This window comes from Montipora foliosa, chromosome 3, assembly GCF_036669935.1.
Source record: "Montipora foliosa isolate CH-2021 chromosome 3, ASM3666993v2, whole genome shotgun sequence".
In the NCBI taxonomy this organism is placed as follows: domain Eukaryota; kingdom Metazoa; phylum Cnidaria; class Anthozoa; order Scleractinia; family Acroporidae; genus Montipora; species Montipora foliosa.
This window is the reverse complement of record NC_090871.1, coordinates 9,934,930-9,962,429: the sequence shown is the minus strand read 5'-3', so window position 1 is coordinate 9,962,429 and position 27,500 is coordinate 9,934,930. Positions and strand designations below refer to the sequence as shown.

General features: G+C 38.8%; 1 protein-coding gene across 1 annotated transcript in view; it reads left to right on the top strand.

Moving 5' to 3' along the window:
* LOC137996699 (guanine nucleotide exchange protein smcr8a-like) overlaps positions 1 to 27,500 on the top strand; it is a 42,145-nt gene that overhangs the window by 5,331 nt on the left and 9,314 nt on the right. Inside the window, exons 3-24 of the mRNA XM_068842235.1 lie at positions 1,984 to 2,056; positions 2,330 to 2,412; positions 2,824 to 2,869; positions 3,481 to 3,577; positions 4,796 to 4,839; positions 5,358 to 5,450; positions 6,169 to 6,328; positions 8,027 to 8,073; positions 9,434 to 9,486; positions 11,415 to 11,481; positions 12,679 to 12,736; positions 13,042 to 13,108; positions 16,203 to 16,281; positions 16,850 to 16,953; positions 20,557 to 21,117; positions 22,250 to 22,314; positions 23,690 to 23,798; positions 24,895 to 24,948; positions 25,094 to 25,153; positions 25,230 to 25,290; positions 25,566 to 25,622; positions 26,800 to 26,844. Of these exons, the coding sequence (XP_068698336.1) occupies positions 1,984 to 2,056; positions 2,330 to 2,412; positions 2,824 to 2,869; positions 3,481 to 3,577; positions 4,796 to 4,839; positions 5,358 to 5,450; positions 6,169 to 6,328; positions 8,027 to 8,073; positions 9,434 to 9,486; positions 11,415 to 11,481; positions 12,679 to 12,736; positions 13,042 to 13,108; positions 16,203 to 16,281; positions 16,850 to 16,953; positions 20,557 to 21,117; positions 22,250 to 22,314; positions 23,690 to 23,798; positions 24,895 to 24,948; positions 25,094 to 25,153; positions 25,230 to 25,290; positions 25,566 to 25,622; positions 26,800 to 26,844 (2,083 nt within the window). The remainder of the gene's footprint in view (positions 1 to 1,983; positions 2,057 to 2,329; positions 2,413 to 2,823; positions 2,870 to 3,480; positions 3,578 to 4,795; positions 4,840 to 5,357; positions 5,451 to 6,168; positions 6,329 to 8,026; positions 8,074 to 9,433; positions 9,487 to 11,414; positions 11,482 to 12,678; positions 12,737 to 13,041; positions 13,109 to 16,202; positions 16,282 to 16,849; positions 16,954 to 20,556; positions 21,118 to 22,249; positions 22,315 to 23,689; positions 23,799 to 24,894; positions 24,949 to 25,093; positions 25,154 to 25,229; positions 25,291 to 25,565; positions 25,623 to 26,799; positions 26,845 to 27,500) is intronic.

Genomic DNA, 27,500 nt, shown 5'->3' with positions numbered 1-27,500 from the left:
ACTCATCCAATGCAATAAGCTGGGCGAGTTTGTGTATGTGTGAATGTGATTGACATGATGGTGATGATGATGAATCTGCCCGATGTTCAATTTCAACAACATACGAAATTATGCGTTAATTTTATTGATTCAATTTCACACACAGTGCAGTGACACTCAGTGTCTTATTAGTTGAAAAAATTTTGCTTGGGGCCAAGATTAACTGCTTACTAACCCAGTGTGAGGGCCATACTGGGGAATATTGGCCCGAGGTTGTGGCAGTACGGCTCAAGTGCAGCAAGGTCTGTACTGCCACAATTTAGGGCCAATAATTCCTCAGTACGGCTCATGCAAGCGAGATTAGTAAGTTGTTTTTCATATGGCACTGTTTCTTTGACAAAAGGAGGTCAGGTCGGACGCAGATAAGCTTTAACTTTTGTCAGTTTTCATGCTATTAGCTTCCTTGTAGTGGAGAAGATTGTTCATATCACTAGCCGTCTTCTTGTTTGTGTTTGCACTTTTCTGTAGGTTGATATAATTGTCTATGGCCCCCTGGCTTTCGGTGAATAAAGTGTTTGTCTTCTTCATCCATCTTTGAAATCTTGGCAGAATTTTCAGCCTTAAGCTTTTTGTGGTAGTTTCATTGTGAAGAATGACAGTGTTCACATTAAATTTGTTTTTGCAGTTTTGTTTTCAAATTTGAATTTGCCAGCTTTGCTCCAAAACAAAAATACACGGTTTGGACCAATTCCATGGAAACGGTTGGTACTGCAAAATCCCGATCGAGAAAGAACCAATAAGAGTGCTCTGATTTGTCTAAGACTGGCTTAAATTGCCATATAATAAAACGGTGTATTTACATGTATTTATTTCTTTGATCGTGAGCAGGCAGTATCCTGAAAATCCAGCAATCTGATTGGCTGCAGGAGCAGGCATAATGTGTTTTCTATCTCTTGACCATGGTTACGGTAACCAAGTGCGCTCAGAGAAAAGTGGAGCTGTGAATTTAATGAGCAAAATTTTAATTTGTTGTAACAGTTTTTGGCCACTTGTTGCTTCAAGGTGTTTTTGAACTTTCAAAACAATTTGGATTGTGATGAAGGCTATCACAGCAAAGCGAATTTTATCACCCAAATGAAAAGGATAAAATTATAAAGAAAACAACACTGAAGTTCACCATGAGTGATAAACAAAAATTTATTTTGGAACACAGTGAAGCCAGAAAATGAATTATGACTGTGCTTATGAAAATACATTTTCAGTGGATAATTTGGAAGGTGTTGTTGTTGAATTTCACTGAGTTTGTGGACGCCACGCTGACGTTGTCATTGTTGTGACGTTGTCATTGTTATGATGTTGACATGTGACACCTACTCACTTTAAACATTGAAAGGGCTTCTTCTACATTTCGCCAAGTTCAAATCATTCACTTTTGAGAGTGAAACTTTACAAAATGTAGAATTAAAGCTCCATTAATTTTATCATACTTTTGTTGACACATTGATGAGACAATGTTTGAAATAAAAATGACCAGTTTTTCCATAGGCTAGTAGTTTCTCCTACTCTTGAAAAAATGGAATAAAAAAATAAATAAAAACGTTTTTCACTGGCCTAGGTTGGTCCGTGTAGGAAACAGCTGTGCCCTCGGTCTCAAGTATGCGACCAAGGGCCACACTTAAGACCGTACAGCCACATTTTTTCCTATACGGTCCTCCTGGCCGGTGAATAACGTATATGTGCAATATATAGGGTTATAAGTGGGTTGCATGAGCTCATGTAGAAGGTGATTCCACGTTCAAGAGTAACATGAACTGCTAAGTATTAGTCAGTCCTTTCTATTACTTCTCTCAATAAACTCAATTAGCCATGTGGGAAGTAAACACTGGTACATCTGGGTAATAAATCGACAGCATGTACATATTCAGTTACTATTTTTTACCTTTGCCTAAAACTGAACTATTGTGTTGTAATAAAATGTAATCATCCATCTTGTTTAACTTGCAGGGGTGCTAATTTCTCTCTTGTTGAAGATACGCAGTTGCTTTTATCAGAGAAAAAAGATGGTATTTATGCTTATGTAAGTTCACAGATTGGCTTGGTCATTAGTGCACCAGACTTATGTCCAGGAAGTATTGAGCAATTTGGTCAGATATCGATTGTGACTGTCACAGTAATTTTTTCCTCTGACTCTATTAACACCAAATCAATAATAATGAAAATTAGTACTTCAGGAAGTGTTGCTGGGTCTGCCACTTGCAAAAAAATTCCAGAGCAGTGACTTATAGAAATGCAGTATTGTCCCAGTGCCAAATTGAGTGTGTTTCTTAGAGCTTTTGTTAATGTTTCACAGGTTCACCATTTTACACTTTATGACATCCATGCACGTGGCTTTGTGAGACCTTTTTGTATGTGCTACATTTCTAGATGTAAAAGGTATGGAAATACTTTTCCTCATTTTTTTATATTTATGAAAAAGCATATGCATACCCATCCGTAGTGACACTTGACTCAAAAGTCATCCAAAGTTAATTGCACATGGACTTCATCTTAAAAATGTTGCCCTAATTTTTTATTACCAGTAGTTTGCGCTTTGTTTCCTTGGATTATTCTATGCAAATTATTCACCATTTTTCCTGGCATCACCTTTCCAAAGTCGTTTGTTAAGTTCAGCCAACAAAAAGAAGCTTCCAGGCAGTGGATGGTACCATGAAATTATGCAGAGCAAGACTTAATTGTGTTGTCCTTTAGATTGATTTTTTTTGGATGAGGGTACAACACTATAATTATTATTTTAATTTATTTTTTATTTTTCTTTCTTTCTTGTCTACATGCATGTATGTGCAGAAAAATGTTTGCCTTTCTTGATCATCTAATGGATGAGTTTACCAAGGTATTTAAAAGTGACCAAGTCAGGATTGGGTTGGCACGGTAGTGAGAAAATCGCCTTTACATATTTTATTTGTGTCCTTGGTTCAATTTCCAGACTTGATGCCATTATGTTTGGGTTGCATTTGTTGGCCCTCTACTATGCACTGTGAGGTTTTCACCAGTCACTCTGGTTTTACCCTCACAACTAACACTTTGCTTTCATTTAATTTGCTTTAACTTGATTGTAGTACAGTCTCCCCAATTAGTGGAGGTGGCTTAGTGCAGTGTTTAGGGCATTGGATTTGCATGCAGTTGCCCTGGGTTCAAATCCTATTCTAACCTCTTGTTTCCGGTTGTCCTGGACTCAACTCTACCTACTAGAACTGCCTCTTGCTAGGTGAGGTTCTTAATCATGTTGCTGATAAGTTGGAAATATTTTTTTTAGATTAATTAAAAGTGAGGTGCCTGTAAACTAGCTTGATAGATAAGTGCACCTCCACTATAAACAGAGCATTTAAATTTTAATTTTTTTACTTTTATATTTTATTATTATTATTATTAAAGGTATGTAGTAGACTGACCAATTTGGCATACGGTGTATTTAGTATAAATTATTTAATATCCTCTTTCCAGGTTTCAAGGTTGTTTAGGCATGGCAACCGGATAACATTTTTGCAAGATCTTGAGCAGCGGTTAGCTGAAGTCCTGGCTATGAGGGACTCTAGTTCATGTTAGTGAAAAGGTTTCACACTATAAGTGAATGCATTTCAATAATTATTAGTCCAAGGGCACAGATTTTAGCAACAAAGCAAGCTGAAATTGTATAGTTGGATTAGGAATCAAAGCATAAGTGCCCATTGTAAATTAGCCTGCATAGCTAGCAGGATATTTTATCGCGGGATTATTTAAACACGCACAAGAGCAACTGGCTTTTAAGTGGCAAAGCAGCTTTTTTGAATCACAACTAGTCTGCATGCCAGTCGTGGCCCACTCGGGGCCAAAACAAAACCAAGCAACTATCATACTTGTAGTGCTTGAATAATCCTGCAAGAAAATATCCTGCTAGCTATGTAGGCTAATTGTAAAGTTGCGCTGAAAAAGATTTTGATAGATCCCTGGATCGAGTCTGTCTAGGAACAAAATTGGAGGTAACCTGTTGCTGATGGAAATAATATTATTAATATAAAAAAATTATGTTGTCTAAACCTACATTTACATCAAGTAGGTTAACCTCTTGTTTCACAAGGGCGTTTGTGTCCTCATCACGACTGACTGGTTCCTGCTCAACCAGAAGAAATGTCTTTTTCTTTTGCATTTAACTTAACCTACAATGGCTGCTCTGATTTGAGTTCACTGTTTTTAAACTGAAGAGCTTTAACAGTCTTCTCAAGTGTCTCCACTCTAGCCTGCACCTTGTCAAACCCACGATCTCTGAAGTTCAACAATTTATTAAATAACTCTCAATATTAAATGGTTTGCAGCCATAATAATTACCAACACTCCACATAAATAATTAAGGGCCAACAACATGAAAGATAAGATTATAAAAAAATTGAATGCTAAATAAATTCAAAAAACATGTCCATCTTGCTCGCAGTGTCATCGCTGTTTCAACTGGCTACAGAGAAACCAAGAGACTCTTGGAACTACAGAATCTTGCAATCCCAGAATTCTAAGAGAATGCCTCAAAATGTCTGCTTTTCCAGACTTCGGGAGATGTTTTCTTGACCAGCTGCTTTTCTATTCTTGGTTTTTCAAAGACTCTGTTAGCCCCCCTGGTGTAAGATTGCCTTAATAAATTATTACCTAATGACAAGATGGCAGGAGGATGCCAACAATGCTTTGAAAATCATCCTGGCATTTATTTAAGAGTTGGCTAGAAGCTTTTAGCTTTGTTTCGTTTGTATTTTGTGCTACAGATTCCATGCGATATATTGTTGTATTTCAGTTCGAAACATCACCAGGGAAGGACTTGTTTGCCAGAAATGGATGGTAAATTTTCACTTCTATAATTATTGTGATGCTCAACATGTTAATTTATTGTAACCTGTTTAATAGCTAATTAATAGCACCAGTGGAGGAGCATCCAAACTAGTAATGAGAATTTCTAATCATAGATTTGGCTTTTGTTGGGTGCACTGAGATTGTTTCCAACTATCGCAAGTCATCTTTGACAAATACAATTCTCGATTCATGTCGCATTTCTGATCACTTTGCTTTACAGGATTCTGAGAATGCCATGTTTCGATAGTGTCACTTGCAGCAGAATGGCAGGACACTTATCACTTGAACTTAGTTTAATGGCATTGCTCCCAAAAGTCTTTTGTGTACATGTCGCTCAGTGGAAGAGCATCTAAACTTGCATTGCATTGCATGGTTGCACTATGGTTAGAAGCACTCTGATTTTTCAAATATTCTTAAGTCACCTCTAAGGAATACGTCTCTTCATCTTAAGTTGATAACTGGAAGCATAGTAATTTTATTTTTATTAAATGTCTTCGTTTTGATAGGAAATGGAAAAATCTAGGAGTAATGTAAAGGAAGAACATGAGCGTATTTTGAAGGAGACCAAAAAATTAATAGAAGTTCTTAAACCTCATATGGTGAGTTTAATGGTTGTCAGTCAATAACATTCAGGAATATAATAAATTATTATGTAATCCATACTTTACACAATAAAGCCATCAAGTCTTCATATTCTGTACCTTATTTACATGGTAAGGCCTACTCTATAATAAGTACAGCAGTATTTTTAAAAATGTTTAAGTTTATTTAGTATTGAAACATTTAAAACAGAGTCAATTTTGTGAAATAATCAAATACTTTAGGTAATTAATTTATGAACTCAATTTGGCAAGACAACAGCATAATCATTTGAAAGTGTAATTCAACCTGCAGTCACGGCAAATTTGTAAATTGTTGTGAACACCATGAAAGGGCTGTAGAAGAGTCAAAATAAGTCCTTTATTTTGTTTGGAATGGTGAAACTGCCACAGGGCTATTAGAGTGCATGTACTGTAACATTAGAGCAGAGCACATACAAAGCAATGTTCACCCATGCATGCTCCTAAGCCTTTTGCCCACCTATCCCCTATTAAAAAAATAATAAGGGGCTAATCAAAGTTCTGATCCTTTTTTGTGGACTCTGTTTGGTGCAACTGTTAATAATTGAGTAAATTGAATGACAGCATCATTTTGGGACAAAATATTCGCTAAAGTCGCTAGTTCAGACTTAAGTTTAAGACAGGTACATGTACTTCTGGTAATGTCCTTTTCCTTCATCCATGTATCAGTATGCCTTTTTGCTTTGTCCTTCAACAGCAAGACTCAAGAATAGTGCAGCAGTTCAAGAGACTGGAAAGCATGACTGAAAGTAGAACTCGCAGCCTTACTGATGCATGCGACCCTGATCTTTTAAGGCAAAGAAACAGTGATCACATGTTGTCTTACCTTGTTAAGCAACAGCCTGTTTTAAGGAAAGGTAGTATTTTGACACATTGATAATTTTTCATTATTTCCTGAATTGTGAGCAATGACTGCACTCGTTAGACTTAAACCTTTTTGGTGGATTTTCTCCAAACTGGTGTAAGGTACTTATGAAAGCTGCAAAACAGGAGTACCCGGTAATTCTTTCTTGTGAATTAATTACTTTGCACCCAAATGTCAGATGATTACCCCTCAATGGTCAATATACTTGTCTAAAATCAATCAATCAATCAATCAATCAATCAATCAATCATTTATTTTAACACATTACGTCAAGGAGCTATAAAACTCGTTCAAAATACGAACGTGTATAAATAAAATCTATAATAATTACAGCCATATAATACAATTCAATTCTAAAGACAACAAAAAGCCACATACTAAAAACGTGACTTGGAAAACTCTAAAACTCGTTCTAAAAGCAGTTAAAAGCTACGATTGTACACTATAAGACGCGTTCTAAAAAACTGCAATCCTGCAATTTACTTTTAAATTACTAGAATCACTTGAAAGACGCATATGAGAAGGCAAACTGTTCCATAACTTAGTTAATGAATAAGTGACAGAATTCTTCTTAAATTTACAATTAAATTAGGTAATTCCAAATTCAAGCCCTCGCCTCTTAGCCTATATGGTGTATGCCTGTATTTAAAAAGGTTAGCAATATATGTAGGACCCGTACCATTTGGACATTTAAAAAGAAGTATTAACGCCTGATGTAAGCGCCTACAATATAAAGATGTCATGCTAGCCGCAGTGAGCAGTTCGTTGTATGACATTGACTTGTTGTGCCCAATTAATGTTCTCAAAATATAACAGTTGCCATCTTCGAGACGGTTGCGTTGACCCGTACCTATGCCTACAAACAAAGGACGACAGTATTCGAGATGAGGTAATATAAATGCTTTATAAAGTTTTATCATTGCATCATGAGGAAGAAAACACCTTATTCTTCTCAGAGCAGAAGCCTTGGCATAGGCTTTCTTTAGTTGATCTGACATGTGTTCTTTAAACCAACAAGTTCATCACGTCAACCTGACACTTACGCTTTAGGCTCTACATTCTTTCTAACACTCTGTAACTCACTCAAATATGTATTTCTTGTCACTTAATCATATTTAATTATGCAAGTTTCGCCTAGTTGTTATATAAGTCCTAACGGTTTTTCAAATATTTTGTAACTGACGATGATGTTTGTAACATCGAAACATGTCTTCGAAATTAAAACATGTCATAACTTTCTTAAAGATATGTGTTCTTTATAGGATAAGTCCTTGTCTAAAGTTACTCCAAGAATCTTAATAGATCGGAGAAATTCTACTTGAGCATTATTAAGAAATAAAGAATAATGATAGGCACAGGGTCCGACAGATAATGCTTGAGTCTTAGCACAGTTCACTGTTAAATAGTTGGACTCAAACCACAACGAAAATTTAAAATAGCAAATAATAAATCAGTGATACTATACCTCAAAGCATTAAACCCAGGCAAAATGTTTTATTCATTGTACATGCAATTCACTAGCTTTTAATCATGACAAAATTTTTGATGTGGACTAAACTTTTGTAATTTTATACAGTTTGCAACTTACAGGCTTAATTGCTGGTTCTGTGAAGACAGTGAGAATTTTTTCTATAAAGTAGTGCTAATTATTACCTAGTAATACATCCAAAATAAAATATTTTTATTGCAGCCTTTTCACTACCAGATATGAAAAGTCTATTGGCTGGACAAAAAGAAGTAAGCTTGACTTTGTGTTTCTAATACAAGTTGTTGGAACTACCAGTATGTGTAAGGAATACATGTGTATCCTGGAAAGTTAAGTTTTTTTCTGTCCTCAACTTTCTGACCCAAAAGATCCAAATCAACAATGCCATCGAAAATCCCAAGCTTACTATGTTGAAACATTTTCCTTATTATTCCAATCCACTCATGCTCAACACACAAACTTAGACCAAGCTTTCCTGGAATTAAACTGTAGGGAATGATGTTCAAATTGAAAAGGGATAAAAGCACAAATTTGTGAAAATCACCACATGCTCTAGTTTTTCAGGGAAGTTAAAGGGACTGTGTCATGGCAGTTTTGTATAAATTTTACCAGTTACTCACCCCTACTCACTGTGCAACATTAACCCAGAAATTATCTTTAATTAAACAACACAACTCAAAGGTACGTGACAAACAAATGTCTGACATACATAATTACTTCGACATACATAATTTAAGTTACAACCAAAAGTGATAAACTTTGAAAAACTGTAATGGGCTGAACAGTTTTCAAAACCCCAATTGCAATCCATTTTGATCTTCTTCAATTTTGCCCATCCCTGCCTCTTTTTGTATTTGCTTCTTTATTCAAGCCTTCCTTTAATGTTTTACATACTAGTTATCTTTAAGTTTCACTTGATTTGATTGCCAGTTCCCAGTCACTGAATTTGGTGAAATTTCGTGGCACAGCCCCTTTAAAACTTTGGACATTTCATGTTTCAGATTTTGCTGAGAATGATAAAAGAGGAAATAATGAGGATATTAGAAAGTGTGCTTTTCTAGCTCTGCAAATGACCATTCCACTTTATGACGCGTTTACTTAATCCATTGACTCCCGGGAGTGAGATGTAACAGATTTTACTCTGTCTAACGCACCTCACTCGGAGGAGTCAATGGGTGAACCCCAGGGGTTCACCCATTGACTCCCAGGGGTTGACTCCCAGGGGTTCCCCTTTGACAAGTAAAATAAAGTTTAAAGTAAAGTCTGTCCTTTTTAGGCCAGGTTGGGCGTCTAGGTTTGTAATTGATGTGATGAGATGGCCACGTAGGTGTGCAAAACAATAGAAAATGGCCCCACAAGTTGAGCATAATAATATCTAGAGTCAAATCCCCAAAAGACATTTTACTGCAGCATTATTCTGTACACCAACGTGGCCGCTGTGATGTCAGATGCAAACCATCAGTTGGAAAACCCTCACCATACCAGTAAAAGGTCTATAATGACACACTTGCGCCACAAAAGTTCTATTGACATGCATGTACCACACACCAGGAACAACTATATAATTTAGTAATAGATTTATATTGCTCATGATGTTCTCCTCCTTTTTAGGTTAGATCCAGGTCATTCTTACCCTTGTACCTAAATAATGTTAAACAATTAAGGTATGATTAAATTATTTTATCTTGACTATCATTAGTAACACTGCTGTAATATATACAATAATTTATCGCCGGTTTTCACTGGCACACCATCATCAAGACCATGCAACGAATAAAGTCAAGAATCAAAGAGACAAAAGAAGATGAAGATTTAAACAGTATTGCAAAGATTTAGGTCTCTGCGATGTTTCATGCAGGAGATATTCAAAGAAATATTTTACTCAAATTTATAAGGCTTTATATGGAGACGCCATGTTTTTGTCCCTCTGAGGGCACAAATATGGTGGCTGGAAACTGACAAAAATGTATCTCATTGGGTTTTGCTATAAAAAGCCTGTAGTCGTCTTCTGAGGGCTCATAAACCTCTTCATGAGTACTTATTCTCATACAAGGACTGTTCAGATTGCAAAATCTTAGCATATAAGTCACTTTTTTAAACCTACGTGACAGAATTCTCGGCCGCCATTTTAAAATAATTTGTGTCACACAAAAGCTTAGAAATTCAACCCTGCTTTATCAAAGACGAAAGACTCTATCAAACTGAAAATTTGTAAGAAGATAAGTCTTCAGCTGTTCTAATGACTAACTAAACTAAAATCTCAAAAGGATTGATAATTCCTTATTTTTGAATTTTGATGACGTCATGTGAAAACCAAGAATAAGGAAGAGATTTCTGTGGTTACTTACAGTATAATGGCATGCTGCAGGGTAACATCTGAAGTGTATAAGGAACCAGAGCACATCCACTGAACTGTGGCCTTTCAGTTGGCAGGGCCCTTATGAATTATTAATCAGTTTGTGTTTTTTCAAGGTCTATAGTATGACCAAAAACTGTTTAAATATCCATGGTACTTGGTAAATATACATGATATTGTTTAAGTATCCATGGTACTTAACCCAGTTCAGGACTTGCAAATCTTTTAAAAATTCCAAGGGACAGTGTGTTCCAAAGGGAAAATATTGAGAACAATAGTGTACGAGAAATGGAAGGGATTTATAGCGTATCTTGTTGAATAATTATAAAAATGAGAAATCACTCGTTAAGTCGGGACAATATACGTAGTCTTACACGAATTACTTACCCAATAAATGAATGGCCAACAGGAAAAAAGTATTGATTTGTGTCTGTTCATGGAATTAATTTCTGTTGGGTGGGGTTAATACTGTAGGGGTAACCAACTGGTTGCAGGCAAACAACCACAGCTATACCAGTATTGGCAGTGCATCCAAGATAACCCATCAAAGCTATATATAACAATTTAACAGAATCTAAAGATTATGGAGCTTTTTGAAGACTTTCAAAGGATTTTTTATGTAACAGAGCACAAAGTAATAACTTTAATTTTATTGTAATTTTAAATGTATTAGTGTATTTATCTGTTAATTATCTTTAACTGTAAAAATATTAATAATGTAATTTAACAGAGAAGAACCACCCCATGGATCTGTTGAATAAACCATTATTATTATTATTATTATTATTATTATTATTATTATTATTATTATTATTATTATTATTATTATTATTACTGGGGCTATTATTTTTATTACTACTATTTGGTAGACTTGCAGGAAGCAGGATTGCTGTAGTGGTGAATTGATTTCACCTGCCTTCCTCTAATGTGGATGGGAATCAAGTCCTGGTTGTTAGAGGGTTTTCTGGTTTTCTTCCGTCACCAAACACCAGAATAAGTGAGGGTGAAGTTGGGCAGTACACTAAGGTTTAAATATACATGTTACTTGTGAAATAGGGTTTTTGTCTTCCTCTCAAAATGTAGATGAATTTGGTTTAGTTTTGATTATCAGAGTCACAGCAGCACACCCAAGGCAAGTAATACAAGAGGATTACTTGTCCCCCTCCTGCCCTTTTGCCCACCCGTTCATGCCAACACCTTATTCAGTTCACTAAACATTACTTTCTTGTGTCTCAGACATCTTCATGAACTGTGTGAGTGGGGTGCAAAGGAAGGACTCAAAAGATTGCAAACCATATTGAAGGTACAAGGCCGTGGCCAGTAACTCCACTTACTGAGAAATTTTACTAACAGCTACTGGGAAAAAAAATCTCAAGAAAGTAATCTGTGGCAGTGTATAACCTGTCTGCTAATTCAATTGTCATTTTTTGTTCCACCAAGCCTTTAACTGGGATAAAGTTTACGGCTGCATAACGAAAAAAACGTTGTGCTTGTGGGGCCACATGTGTAATTATAACCAACATCCCAACTATGAAAGGACAGCTGTTGGTTAATTTATAGTGAAAAGTTTGGTTGAGTTTTATTCCAGAGTTCTTAAGACAAATCTGATTGATAGTTCAAGCAGGATTTGAACCTGCAGTGTCAGCCCTTACCACTCTTTGACCACCAAACATCTCAGCCTTTTAAGCTAGACCACTGATTGGTTGGCTCATTTTGTTGAAAAACCTTTTAAGAGGTCATGGGTTCGAATCCCGGCTGGACCAACATGCAGGCTCTTAAAATAACTGAGGAGAAAGTGCTGCCTTTGTAATGACACCTGCAAAAGGTTTAACTCTGATGCCTTCTCAGATAACGAGTATAAACCGTACAGTGTAGGCCCTGTCTCACGACTCTTTAGTAACGTGGGATGTTAAAGAACGCACACACATTGTTTGCGAAGAGTAGGGGATGATATTCTTAGTGCTGTGGCTATCCTTTATGTGGTTTATTACTGACGTGGGTGGACTAGCTTGAACAGTTAACTTGTTCCCTTCTAGTCCTTCCCAACTGCACAATTATGACTAATTACAGTGCACAATGGATTAAATCAAATTAACATCTCAAGGGTGCATTATCTTAAGTGAGCAGTATTCTGCTCATTCCTCTTCCAGTTCAGGATAACTAAAAAACTGGAATAAGGTTCCCAAAAGAATATGTTTCCTGAAAGTGGAATGAAATTTGCGGAGGTTACAGTACCCTAGAACCACCGTTGGGAATAGTTGGGTTGAAATTTGTTTGCAGCCAATTGCTATTCCACATTTCTATTGGAAGCCAAAAATAATCCCACAATAGCTTGCATGCTGGGTGTTCTTTATTTCATTCAAAATGCTATTTTGTTGATTCCAATAGGGCCAAAAGAACAGCTAAATCGTTATATATCATGTGTATTCCCACTCCAGCATAGACCCAAAGAGAATGTGCCCTTAATATCTGCATTTTCTTTAATTTCTGTGCTTTGTAGCACTATAGCAGAGAAACATCTGCGCTGTTAATAGAGCAGACCGAGACGAGCCATCTTGGTAAGTAAGAAAAAAGTTAGATTTTTTCACTTTTGATAGCTCTCAGTATATTTCTAGCTATGTTTATTCCACTCCAGTTTTTCCAACATTTTCTGGTCTTTCTATATTATATAAAACTATCTTTTTTTTTCTTCATTCATATGCTATTGTTTTGGGTTCTTTTTTATTCATACGTTGTCTTCTTATATAAACCGATTATACAGGATTGGTTGTCATTAATGTTCTTGTTTTTACCCTTTGGTTTGTTTTTTTTTTTCATCCTTTCATCTAAATGAATTTTATTTTTGTCATTCCTTTTGTCCCAGAGCGTTTACCGTCTCTTTTGACTGTTGGACGAAGTGTCGTTTGTAATTTTCTTCGCAAGATAGATATGTGAGTTAAATTCTTGTAGCTTTCATCAGGAATGTGTGGGTTTACAATTGACAATAGGGACTTTAAGATATACGCCAGCTACGACGACGAAATCGTCACCTCAAAATATAACTTTGCACTATCGTAAATCTTTCGCAATTATTCCATCTTCATCACGTGGTACAATGTAGGCGAAGTATCCTGAAAGTAAATTGGTATAAGCTGTTTCAGAGTGAAAATAGAGAATGACACGTCCCAGTTTTTATGTTCGCGCCGTCGTCCAAATCTCACATTAGGGAGCTTAAGATCTACGACACATCCATCACATGTCAAGAACTCCATCCCTTATTCTCAATTTCTTAGACTTCGACGTCTATGTAGTGATGACTCCGATTTTTCCAGCAAATCAGAGGAGATGTGCCAGTTCTTCGAAAAACGTGGCTATCCTGTCTCTGTGGTCAAAGCGGGCCATCATCGCGCCCAACAATTTGATCGACAGTCATCACTACAAACGTCACAAAAAGATAAGAATGACAGAATTCCATTCACCCTCACTTTCCATCCTCATAATCACGCAGTCAAAAGCATCATTCTTAGTAATTTTAAATTACTCCAAAATGATCCCGAGACTGGTAGAATCTTTTCGCAACCTCCACTTATTTCATTCAAACGCGACAAAAACGTAGGCAACTTTTTAGTTAGAAGCGCGCTCAAAACTAACGAGCAACCCGGCACTTTCAAATGCGCGCGCTCACGATGCAAAACTTGTCTTTTCATTGTTAACACTAGCAAGATATCGGGACCTAAGCGATCTGTTAAGATCACCGATCGTTTCACATGTACCTCCGCAAATGTCATTTATTGCATAACCTGCACGTTATGCAATAAATTATACATTGGTGAGACAGGTAGACGACTAGGTGACCGATTCCGCGAACACCTTCGCGATGTTGAGAAGAATGACAAGGATGCATCCAAGCCAGTCGCTCGCCATTTTAATATGCCTAACCACTCCAAAAAACACATGGCTATCTGCGGCCTTTCCCTACATCTAGGCACGACGGAAAGCCGCAAGAATCTGGAACAAAAATTCATCTTTCAAATCGGCACCCTTAATCCTCACGGTATTAACGAACGCTTTCCATTTAACTAATATATTCCTATTTTTCACGTTGCCATGTTACCACCAATAGCGTAGCTCCTACTCTACTATAAAAACTACACGTAACCCATAATCCCTCGATTCGCTCTGACGAAGGGCTAACGCTCGAAACGTCAGCTTTTAGAATCTCTGTACGGTGGCCAATTTACATTATCAACTCCGTTGATAAAACCAAATTTTTGTATAAGATCTACGACGACGACGTCAACGACAACACCGCAAAACAGTGATATCATTGGTTAAAAGAGCATAAATAATCGTGCTGCATGTGCGGCACGGATTATTGCTCATATTTTTGCGGTTCTCTGCATGACGACGACGTGAAATCACCAAATTTTAGGTTTTGACGACAACGTGAGCATGCAACAGAGAATCTTTCATTCTCTGAAATCTGAAATCGCTCGTACCAATTTATTTTTAGGATACTTCGCCCATATTGTAGGACGTGAACGAGATGGAATAATCGCGAAAGACTTATAATAGAGCAAAGTTTTATTTTGAGGTGACGCTTTCGTTGACGTCGCCGTCGTAGATCTTAGGGTCCCTATTTAGTGATTCCCACTTCGTTGTTTTGCAGAGAACTGCAAAAATATGTGTTTTAAATGCGTGCCGCACGTGCAGAAGGATCGTTAAGCACGCTGCGTTTCTGAGACGCGGATGCTGCAACAGGGAGAGAAAATTTCGCATGTCAGGACAGTAGTGTCTCTCACTGAGAGTTTTAAACTAATCATCTATACTTACATTGCAGCAATATAAAAACAAGTTAAAAGGGTAAACAGCTCACTTCCGGTCGCCGTGCGCATCTCAAAAACGTCGGGTGCTTAAGCTCATTAGGGAGCTTAAGCAACGACAACGGCGACGCAACGAGAACGTCATCTCAAAATATAAATTTCCGTTATTTTTATCGCTTCGTGACTATTTCAACGTTTTTAATATGACAAGGGTGTGGTAATTCCTCAAAGATGACACCAGTCGGAACGGCACTCCATTTTAGGAGAGAAAATGAAAATTTATCCTCAAGTGCTGACGTTCTTCATAAAACCAAAAACTTGGCTATTTCACGTTGTTGTTTTGCTGACGACGGCAACGAAATGGACAAAAGTGAAAAACGCACGTGCAGGGCGTGCAAAGCTATTGTTTTTACCCACTAAATATGCAAATTCGTGACGTTCTCGCTGCCGTCGCCGTTGTCGTTGCTTTAGCTCCCTATTATTGATCCTCTTTTAACCAATGATGTTATTGTATTGTGGCTTTGGCGTTGCTTTAGCCATTGTTGCTTAAACTCCCTTGTATATACATTACGGACCACAACTGTTCTAACCCGTTCTGGCTTGTAATTAACTTTAGAATACGTAAAGGCTACAGGCAAATCTCGATGAAATAAATAAAAATGGGATATCCCTGAATTTAAAACGTTTCCTCTCTTAAAGTGCACCTAAACCCAAATATTTTTAGTGTACAATATTGATCTCTCCACGGAAAGCAAACTTGTTTGACGATTCTTACCTCAAATTACGCTTTTTTATCTGTCGGGCAATAAGCGCAAAGGTATCAAAACTAGCAGTAATTTGGACCCACGACCGTGATGTGAGAGACATGGGTCTATTCTCGATTTTACGTCACAAACTGCTTTGCAATGCAAAATTTCTTTGAAAAACAGGAATGCAAAGCAGTTTGTGACGTAAAGTCTAGAATAGACCCATGGCTCTCGCCTCACGGTCGTGGGTCCAAATTACTGCTAGTTCTGCCAAGTTTACGTGGCTTGCACGGCACAGAAAAAGCGAAATTGTGCGTAACAATGCTGGCATATGTTTGCTTTGGATGGGGAGATTTACATTAGGAACAAAAAATATTTGTGTTTAGGTGCACTTTAAAAACAAACGCATAGTTTCAAGTGGGTGAACTGTAAAGTTCGTGCAAAAGTGAATTATTTCTTTGTGACCTCTTGGATAGGAAGTGTGTTAACAACCCGTGGACCAAAGAAACTCCCCTTGACCAGCAATACCAAGGTTCTGTCACCAGGTGTTCATCGGTACGTAAACCTCTTGCAACGTTTCTGGTTCTCAATTACCTTTACCTTGACGTTTCCTGAATGAAGTCATTTGGTGTTTTTTCTTGCCAAAAAATTTGAATGTTCTCAGGTATTAGTACATGAAAGCACATTCACTACCTTACAAGGGATGTTCCTTTGTTTGAAATCATTGAGTGAGCTCTTTGACGTTTCACATAATTAGCATTAAATTATTAATAATTTTGATATAATTAGCATAATTAGCAAGGGTTTTAGGGCCAGGCCTAAGGTTTACAGCCCGTTTTTAAGTAGATTAGAAAGTGTAACCCTTAGTAGATTTATTTACATGTACGACAGAAACACTTTCTCTTTTGATGTTAAAAGACTCCAGTTTAGGTGCAGCTGAAGTTGAACTCACGACCGCCGATGTGGTGGTCATATTCTCGTTCCAGTAGACCCCCGCAGTGCTGTATCCTCTAAGCTATAAAAATCTTGTGAAATAGGGTCCATGTATTGTAAACTATATGCAGGCATAAAAGGCCTTAGATATTCTACAGCCTCATTATGTTGGTGCCTTTTCTTGTTTCAGAATGGTAGCTTGTACAGCTTGGAATCATTCCAGTCTTGTGTTGAGGATGAGTTGGTTGGTTCAGCGATGTCAAGTGATGGAATTCTTTCCCCATTTGCTCCTTCGTAAGTATTGAACAGGAGATTTCCCCTACTTTTGTCACCGGTAAAATACACTTGTCCTTATTTTATTCCAAAACGTGTACTAGTTATCCAAGGCTGAATTTACATGCTCTAGATAACGTCCAAATTAAAAAGGAAAATGGAAAATTAGCCAAGTCTTCTCCTGCCTCAAAAACCTCGTATTTTTGGTATGAAACTAGAGCACTGTCTTGCTCTTATGCCCTTTCTTTTAGTTCAAATCCATTCCTATCGAGACTTAAGCAGATTCTTTGATCGTAGCCAAATTTTTCTAGTCAACGAGATTTCATGTGTCACTTGTCTTTATTATAATTAATACAAACATAAACTGCACATAAATAAAAACATACACTTACAATCATAGGGCATTTTAGGGCCAACAACATATAACAGAAAAACAACAACAAACAACGTTGCCTATGTTCAAGTTGAACCAGTGTCTACCAGGATCAAAATCAACTAGTGCTCAGAACGGGTCTTACCCTGTATAGCAGGTGGTTTGGCGAATTTTAGACACTTTTCCACTGGGTTTGACTTTAGAGTGATCGTTTTGAATATGGCCGCACGAAAACCTTGATCGAAGCCAAACGAAAACGCGAGGGGGGAGGGGCCGATCCTCACTCCTTCTCCCCGCCCCATCCCCCTTTGCTTGCTTCTCGCGTGGCCCTTTACATTTAACATCATTCGAAAGTCAACCCTGGTGGAAAAAAGCTTCTAAAGACTCACCAAACCGCCTGCTAAGCAGGCTAAACGGGTCTTGAACCTGGGACCTCCAATCTCAAGGCAAGCACCCTGGCCACTAAGCCACATTGCCTCCACACTAATGATGTTGCCATGAAAATTTTAATTGTAATCTAGTTGGATTCAAGAAAATTGGAAAAGACCTTTTTGACAAGGATTCTGTTAAGGACGGTGCCTACTATTATTATTGCGCAATATACGTTCTGCGCATCTTGAGATACTCTGATTTCCTATCGGTGATGCTTACTAATACAGGGATATTTTTGCGCGGTTCAAAACTATCCGGAGAAAGTAGATCTTAGTAAGTACTCTTGGTATCCAAAAAGAAAATTGGGGGTAACCATGCATTTTTGAGAGATAATTAAGCTTCAATTTGAGAAAGAACGCCATACATTGCTTTGTATTTTAAAGCTTTTTACAAATATCATTCATGAGTTATCTTTGAAAAATGTGTGGTAACCCCCAATTTTCTTTTTGGATTTCAATACCACTTGTTTAAAAGATCTACCTGCATAATCACACAACGGGGCAAAAATATCTTTAATTAGTAGGCACAAATTCCCTTTAAAATATTTATGGTTCTTTAACCTGGTGTATTTTTTCAAGTACTTTTTTTGACATAACCCAAAACTTAATTTTTTGGATGGTCAATTCCAAATGAAATATGAGATAATTCGTCTTTTGGACAGGCAAACAGAAGATATTGTAAAGTTACTTAATGAAATCACCCTTCGCCTTAAATTTCCAGCTTCTTCATTCTTCTACGCACATATAAGCAACATTGTGCAGCAATTTCTTATTTTTGGGCTATAGTAGTTTTTTTTATATACTAAAACACTGGAAAGTGTCGAACGCGCTCTCTGATTGGCTACTCCGGCAAACTCCGAATGCCCTTTGCTATTCACCTCCGAGAAATTCGCGCGGGATTTGCGCCCGAAAATATTGTAATCTATTATATTTACGATGATTATAAAAGAAAAATTAAAACTAAAGCAATATATGCAAATCTATAGAAACAATCATCTGTTATTACTAAGTACGTCTTAAGTGACCTTTGAAAACTCGAAATGGTGTTAGACTTCCGAATTTCATAGGGTATTAAGTTCCATTCTCTTGGTGCATGAACAGCGAATGCTCTGTTTCAATAGGTCTTGGTAGATGATCTAGACTGCATTAAAAGTTCATTACTAACAGACCTCAATTATCTAGTATGAGGACGATAATGTATTTTCTGAGCTAAGTAGCTAGGCGATGTCCCATTCAGTGATTTCTACACTAAAAGCAGAATCGTGAAAATAATACGGTATTGAATCGGCAGCCAGTGAAGCTCGCACAAAACAGGTATGATATGCTCAAACCTACTCATTTGCAGCACAACTCTAGCCGCCGTGTATCGTACATACTGCAATCTTTGTAGCTGATGTTTAGGCAGGCCATATAATAATACATTACAATAATCTAGTGTTTCGATGTGGCAAATGGGTGAACAACAACTGCTGCTAATTCTTTCGTGAGATACTTCCTAATTCTAGATAAATGATGACATATGCTAGACACGTGTGCATGAAAAGGCATGTGCTCATCAAAGATAACACGAAGACTCCTAGCCGACTGAGAGTCAGCCACGCTCTCATCACCAACACATAAGGACTGAAAGGATGGAGAGGGACGATACTTTGAGTGGATGAGCATGACCTCCGTCTTGTCGTGGTTTAGCCTCAATTCATTAAAATCCATCCAACGACAAATAGCAGAAATGCAGTTCTCGACCCTCGGTTTAGTAGCGAACAGTTGCTAATTATTAAATTTTCGACCTCGGATGTTGCGTTTCTATCTGCTGTTTAGCTTCAATTCATTAAAATCCATCCAACGACAAATAGCAGAAATGCAGTTCTCGACCCTCGGTTTAGTAGCGAACAGTTGCTAATTATTAAATTTTTCGACCTCGGATGTTGCGATTCTAGCTGCTTTCTGAATGGTTCACTTAGTCTCGGTTATCAGCTCATATACCTTATGACTTAATATGGAAACTGATCGCGTCAAGTTTTGCCAAGGTGGGAGGTGATTGGCCTTAATTTCCAAGTGTCCAAGCGTTCAGAATCTAATGAAACTTTAATAGAACAATTATTCCATTCGCTCTGGTTGGATATGACGCTGGTTATGGCCAACTCGGCCCTACGCGCTTCGTTGGCTGTTCACCATCTGATATCCAACAAGGGCGGATCTAGGATTTTGGCTAGGGGGGTGTACATGGAAATGCACAGGAAGCCGAATCTTTATATGGTAGACCATGCATAATACAAGCATTTAAGAGGGTTAGGGCTGTAGTATCATAAATCTGTAAATGATGAGGCAAATAAAAACTGAATGCAGTTTTTGTGCTTTTAATATCCTCTAGTAGCTTAATTCGCTTTGCCGTTTTTTAGCTAACAACGGACCGCTGCCTGTTATTTAGGTTTTTTATTTCGTTTGTAAATTCTAGAATTTTTTAACTAAAACGTTTTTTTTTTTGGTAACCGAGGAAGGGGGGGGGGGGGTGCACGTGCACCCAGTGCACTTCCCCTAGATCCGCCCTTGTCCAACGTGCGCTCATGGAATAGTTGTTAAATAAACATTGTTAAAAAAAAAAAAAAGGAAAGGAAAGGAAAGGAAAGGAAAGGAAAGGAACGGAACTTTATTTATTATGAGTAAGTGTCTAGTCGTTCTAGCGCTGGAGCACTAATTGGGGACACTGTAAACTGAAATTAACAATTAATGCAGAACAAGTCAAATGTTGGTTTTTGAGGAGAGGGGAAACCGAAGTACCCGGAGAGAAACATCTGTTCCTTTTCTCTTTATTTGCTTTAGATCTTTATTCCACATGGATCTTCAAGGCACCGAATCATCCAGTTACGGTAGCTCGGTTGACTCCAAAGTAGATAACGGTGATGTTATGTCCATTCATTCAGACGTGTCGCTTCCTGCAAGAGGGGAAAGGCTGTCGTTAGAGGAATACGCCCTCGTGGACGAAGATATTTTCTCCGAGTACAGTGGTGCTCGCTTTAGGAGACAGAGAAGTGAAATTTTGGAGCCAAATATCGGCTTGCAACAAAGCTACACATCTGGGATTAGTCGAAGTTTGGGGAGCATTAGTGCGCCAACTTCGAACTACAGCGTTCCAAGATATTCCAAGCATTTTAAGAAAACAGACGAACGAAATATAAGAAGATCAAATCCGGTGGCTTTTGCAAAACGCGAAAAGACGACGAAGAGCATCGGTGAAGAATTATCTCCGAGAAATGCTGGAAATAAGAACAATTTGTCTGTTAGGAATACAACCAAGAGATCAAAAAATGACGGAAGTTTTGGAAGTTGTACCGTAAGCAGCGATGACAAGCCACATCGACAAAGCCTACCGTCCAACTTTAGGTTAGAATATAATAACAACAATTAATTTATTCAGGATCCCCTAACAACTCCCATGCTAAACCTACAGTGTATGTCACGGCATTTTTACAGACTGATCTATTTTTAGACTACCTTTTCCGCAAAAAGACAAACATATAATAGGCAGTTCCGGTTCGGTGACGCTATGACGTCAAGTTAGTTTCTTGTGGTTGGTCATCGTGCTTCTGAAGGGAGTTTCGTTCGCGGGGAATTCAATCTAAAAATAAATCGGCCTGTGAAAACGCCGTGACAGGAGTATAGGGCCGTTGTTCTCCCTTAGTCATGGGCTCATGCCTTATTTTATTCTCTTGCTTGTTCAGCTTAACGTAAGTGCTCTACTAATTTCGAAACAGTGCCTAAAACTAAACCAGATCCAGTTTAAAAATGTTGATTTTGGTTTTGAAGGAAAACGTAGAGTAACTTACAAAAACCTTTGGGAGTAGAGCAGGGAACCAACAAACGCAGGCCACATGACGAGTCCGGGAATTGAGCCTGGGATACATTGTTCGAAGGACCGTGCTCTCGCCAGTATTCCAACCTTACGTCATGTAACGCCTTCGCAGTTAACCACGCCGTGAATCAGGGTTGCGTGCTTCCCCCCCCCCCCCCCACGCTCTTTTCGCTCTTATATCTCCCGTCTTTGGTGGACACCATGAAGGTCTACATTAGCACTAGAACCGATGGATGACTGTTCAACCAAGCCCGTCTACGTGCCTTCACCAAAACCAGAGAGATGTGCATCAGGGAGTTACTCTATGCAGATGACTCAGCTCTCGTGGTCAGCTGCAATGTCGACAACATGGAACACATTGAGGACCGGTTTGCCTTGTGCCCCATAAGCGGGCGTTACCGCGCTGACTCTCTGGACTGGTCACTGTTGACCCTGACGGACAGCTGATGATGATGATGTAAAGCAGTAGCCATTAACCTTTGATTTATTGCCCTATGAGCCTATTTTAATTTAGTTGGTTCTTAGTGCGGTCTCGCCCTTTATTTAATTATGTTAATTAATTTGGATTTCATGCAGAACGCACAGTGCATTATAATTTGCATTTTGCCTGATATGTATGAAACAAACAATGGACTGATGTCAATGACACATTATTTCTCACAGACCTGATAGAATAAAACTTCGATGCTTTGCAGAGGAAGTGACACAGCCTTTGGAATCATACACAGGTAACACACGGTAGAGAGGTTTAGCGTGTAAGGGGGTGTTTATATGATACCGGGGCGACTTTTGCACCGGCTCGAGTTCCCTCCGGCTCCCTCTCTTAGCTCTTTATTTGTTTTCATGATATCACCGAAAAAGTCATGCTGGGGTGATTCACACCGGAGCGAAAATTTCGTTCCGGCGCGAAATCTCGCAACGGTGTCATGTAAACGAGGAACGAGCACTCGTTCCGGTGTGAAATCGGCCTCGCGGTGGGCTGGAACGGGTAGCACATGCGCACTTTTCCTGATAGACGCCATTTTTCACGCTTTTACTTTATCGATATGTGGTGTCCCTTCAGGTAAACACGATACGAATTCACCTCGTCATCATGTAATCGCGGTATCAAGAAGTCACCCCGGTGTGAAACTCGCGCCGGTGCTAGTTTTCCATGTAAACACCCTTTAAGTGCCTATCATCTCAAAAAACCCTTTCTGCTCAAGAACTCTCTGCACTTGTCTTACAGGAATTCCTTGGTTCGGTAAACTCTCTCCTTGAAAGCCACTGTTTTAGAGGCTCCTAAAAAGTGGAAAAACTAGTATATGATCTACGACCTCGCAGGGAACAGGAATGGTTTACGTCACAGACTGCTTTCAGTTGCATTGTAATAGTTCTTTGAAAATGACAATGCAAAGTAATTTGCGACGTCAACCTGATATCGAACCATTGCACAGCCATGGATCAAACTATGACCACTTTTGCTGTCTTTCAAAGCGAATATAAAAGGGAGTTTTTCATTTAAAAGTCTGTTGAGACCAGTGATGGGCACTTTTACGCGAAACGGTAACGGAAGGTTATTGTTCGTCTTAGGGCCGATTTACACGGTTCGATTTTTGTCGCATGCGACAACGGCTTACGACAGGCCCACGACATGATTTGCGATTGTTGTGTACGTCAGAAAAAATGTCGTAGCATTTTAAAACATGTTTTAAAAGGCTGCGACAATCGTAAGTCATGTCGTAGGCCTGTCGTGAGCTTGTCGCAAGTGACAAAAATCGTACCGTGTAAATCGGCTCTTAGAGGGATGAAAATCTACTCGTCCTCCCTTGTCTAGGTAAAAGGCGAGATGAGTTGAAATTAATACAAAGAATTAGTCATTACGTTGCATATTAAGAAGTCATTCGAGACCTGTTGGCAACTGTTTGGGTCAATCGGGTCAATCGTGTTGTAGTATTCGGGAGCAGACAAGTTGAAAGCAAACAAGCTGCTTTGAAGTTTTGGCAAAAAGTAAATATCAGCCAGACATTGGCCGTGAGAGAATTTGACCCCTGATTTTTTAATTCAATCACTGTTTAGCGTTCATTCTTTCAATTGTAAGTGGATTTTTTTTGTTATCTTTAGGCTCCAACGTGCTGTTTTTGCGTAAAAACATGAGTTTGGGTGTCCATTTACTTTATGCTCTTCTGTGTGGCAGACCAGTTGTTGTTCTGGCTGAACCCTGTAATGAAAGGTTTGTAACTGTCAAAGCATGCCAGCCTTGGGATTTCCGAGAAAATCAATAAATGGGCCATTTCCTGCAAAGCGTATCATTTGGTGGCGAAATTAAAGCCGAAGAAGCCTGAAATTGTTTGTGTCCATTACAGACCCCTCAATACTCTTAAAGCGGGAGTGGCGTTTCATGTTTCATTTGCCAAGGAGATCCATGACTTGGACGTTGGGAATTTTTGTCGCCATTATTCTTGTATGATTTTATCTACTCCTCCATCGGTTTGTTTAAACTTGGGAAAGTTAAGTGTAAGTAAAAGATCATTTTTACATTCTCTCAATGAAGCGCATGAGTTCCCACGACTGGCACTTTGAGCTCTTGGGGTCATTCAAATCATATTCAAAATAAACTCTAAAAACACATTTGCCAAGAGATTTTTCTGCGTGCTGGCCCGGGTGGCTTGAAGCTTGTAGACAATACACAGCGTTACGAACCCTACTGGCGACCAATTGGGTATTTACACCGACCGCGGGGTGGAGTACTTAAAACAAGTCCAGCCATTGGTCAGGGGGAGGGTGAGGAGGAGATTTGAGCCCGGAGCATGCGCAAGCAAATTTGGTGAGCGAGCCTGCAGCGGAACACGTCGCAGCTTACAAGACACTGAGACACTGACTTTCTTTAAGAATCAGAATTTCTGATAGAATTGTAGCGGATTCTTCATAACGTGGACAACTTTGCCAGATTTTGGGGGAGTTGTTACATTTATTATTCCCAAAACCAGAGTAGGATCAAACCATCCTTAACACTGAAGGGGTGTAAGACTAGGCCCGGGGTTGATAGTCCTTATCCGAGAGAGCTTCAAATTCTAACCATTCTCGGATGAAATTACAGAGGCAACACTTTCTCCTGTTCTCCTGTGTTGGTCCTGATTCGAACTCGTGACCTTCCGCATTGTACTTTAATACTCAATCGTGCAAATGAGCCATCCCGGCGTGTGGAAGCCATGGCGATTCTACAGACAAACGAGCTGTACATGGCTTCTCAAGGATATACCGAGCACATACATGTCTTCCTTGAAACTTTGAAAAGCATTAACTGTTTGATTGTGTTGGACTTTCAGAGATTTACGATTACTCATATCAGCTCTGTGGATGTTTGTACCAGAAAATACAAAGTATGTTTCTTGATATTAAAAATCCTTTATTCTCAGCTATGTGTTTGTGTTCACAGATAACATAGTACTTTATCTATACCTATTTTATTATGTAAAATTCCGCGTTTAGAGTGCATAGTTTTGAAGTAAATGCATTTTTTTTTAGTTTCGGAAAAGCCATAGTTCCTTGGAGGACCAAGCCTTTGCAGATTGCCGACCTTGCATGGTAAGTCAATGTGGAGTAGGTCATTAATGGCTTTTTTTAAATTAGTGCTCTAATGAAGCGATATTATTCTCGAAAGGTTGAAGCTCGTTGGCCTTGCAAAGAACAAACACATGAACATGGTTCCCAAATCTGTCAAGGTAAAGATCCTAATGAGTTGTTTTTGTAGTCCAGTGTGATTGGGAGTTAAAGGGCCCATGTTAGATTTCACTTGGGCTCCCAAGTCAGAAACATGCGCACAAATGTTGAAAGTGAGGTGAGCGTAGGGTAGACATTGGTGTCTAATTAACGACATTTTTAGATTTGGGCTTAATTTTCGTAAAGAGCAGTAACGTAACCGAGTTTCTTTTCCAGTAAACAGTGTAATCCATAAAATATCAACTCTCAAATTCTTATCCTCTCTATTTTATTTTAGAGATACGTTTCTGTTCTGAATTTTGAAACGGACCTCATTGAAACACCACCATACAAGGTAAGACGCCAAGTGCATCACACCAAACAATTATTTTTAGGTTTGGGCAATGTTTGGGCAACCTCGCTGTTGGAGATCTTAAAGTCGCTATTCTAAAGTTAGTGCAAAGTTTTATTTTGAAGTGGAGTTTTCTTAGTTGTAGCGTCCGCCTTTGCTTTGACTCCTTTGATTGTGTGGAGCAAAGTTTCTGGTCAAACAGCGCAGTGGCAGAGCCAGGTCTTGACCTGAGCTCGGCCGCCTTGTGACGGAGGTATCGAGGCCACTATCGGTATGGTACAGACCAGGCAGGCATCGGTTGTTCAAAAGGTGGATAACGCTATCCACCGGAAAAATCACTGTTCAGCGAATAAACACCAGAAAAACCAAGTGAGTTATCCATTGCATAGCACTATCCACCCTTCGAACAACTGGGGCCCAGGCCACAGTTGTTCAAAGGCATTATCCAACAGTTTCAATCTGTGCAAAGATGTATTTGTATTTGCGCACGTAACCGTGAATATGCACAAAAAAAAAGCACATCTCAGTAAAGGCGTGTGCAAAAAGTTTGGCCGACGTTTAAGGTGAAGTACATTTCATACTCTGGATAGTGACTTATCCACCGCATAAAGTTACAACTTGAGCCTGGTTTACCCTTACTGACCTTTGGTTTTATAAATGCAGGCCCCTTCTGGATAATTTGGATGCATTCTCGTTGCGTCCTTATCTTAGTGTATTGATGGTTTACATCTGACGCCACGCTGGCCATGTTATTGTACAAAACGATGCAAAACTTGTGGTGAGCCATTTTTTATTGTTTTGTACACCAACATGGCTGTCTCATCACGTGGATGCAAACCGAGAATTGATATTGGAGAGATTAAGGATCGTGTTTTCGTGTTACGGCAAACGGCAGACCGGAGACTGCTCCTTGTCAAAAAAGCATGATCTCGTCCTAACTCTTTCTTTTGAGAAGTTACTCGATATCTATCACTAACAAGCAAGCAATGAGCAACAACCAAACAAGTCAGTTCTTAGACTTTTGGCAAATCGCAAATAGTTCAGCCTGGCATTTCCCGTTTATCGTAGACGCGATGCTAAATCTCACTGATATTCATGATGTTCTATGCGTTTTTCGAACCGGTCAAGCTTTTTGTGTCTATTCTCTCCTTCTGATCAGTGTTTTTTTGCTTCCCCTCAGGGCCATTACCTACGTTCCTTTTGTAATTTTTCCAACCAATGGCCGGTAAGTTTCATATTAGAGAGCTCTAGCAATGACAACGGCGATGGCAACGAGAACGTCACAAATTTGCATATTTGGTGAGCAAAAGCAATTGCTTTGCACGCTCTGCACGTGCATCTTTTCATTGTTGTCTATTTCTTTGCTGTCGTCGGCAAAACAACGTGAAATGACCAAATTCAATATTTTAGGGAGGACGTGACCGCTTGAAGATAAATTTTTATTTTCACCCCTAAAAGTGAGCGCCGTTCATACTGGTTTCTTTCTTGAAGGTTTTCCACGCCTTTGTTACGTTAAAATGCTTGGAATAGTTGCTATGTGATTACGATAATGCGAATTCACATTTAACGACGACGTTTTCGTTTCCATCGCCGTCGTCGTTGCTAAAGCTCCCTATTGGTGATGCTTGTGGAAGGTCACGAAGTGTCCCTTTCATTCTACCTTTCGAATAGACATCAACTGTGACCCTAACCGTAACCTACCGACAATTAACAATTATTGGACGAGGTTAAGCAAAATATCGTAATTTGTCAGTGGCGAGCAGATCAATTATTTGCCAAGTCTGTTGTTGCAATTAGGTAACGCGTGTGCGTAACTCATTAGTTGTAGTTTCATTAGCCCTTTTACCCATAGGTAAATGGCGTTTGCCCACGGGCACAGAC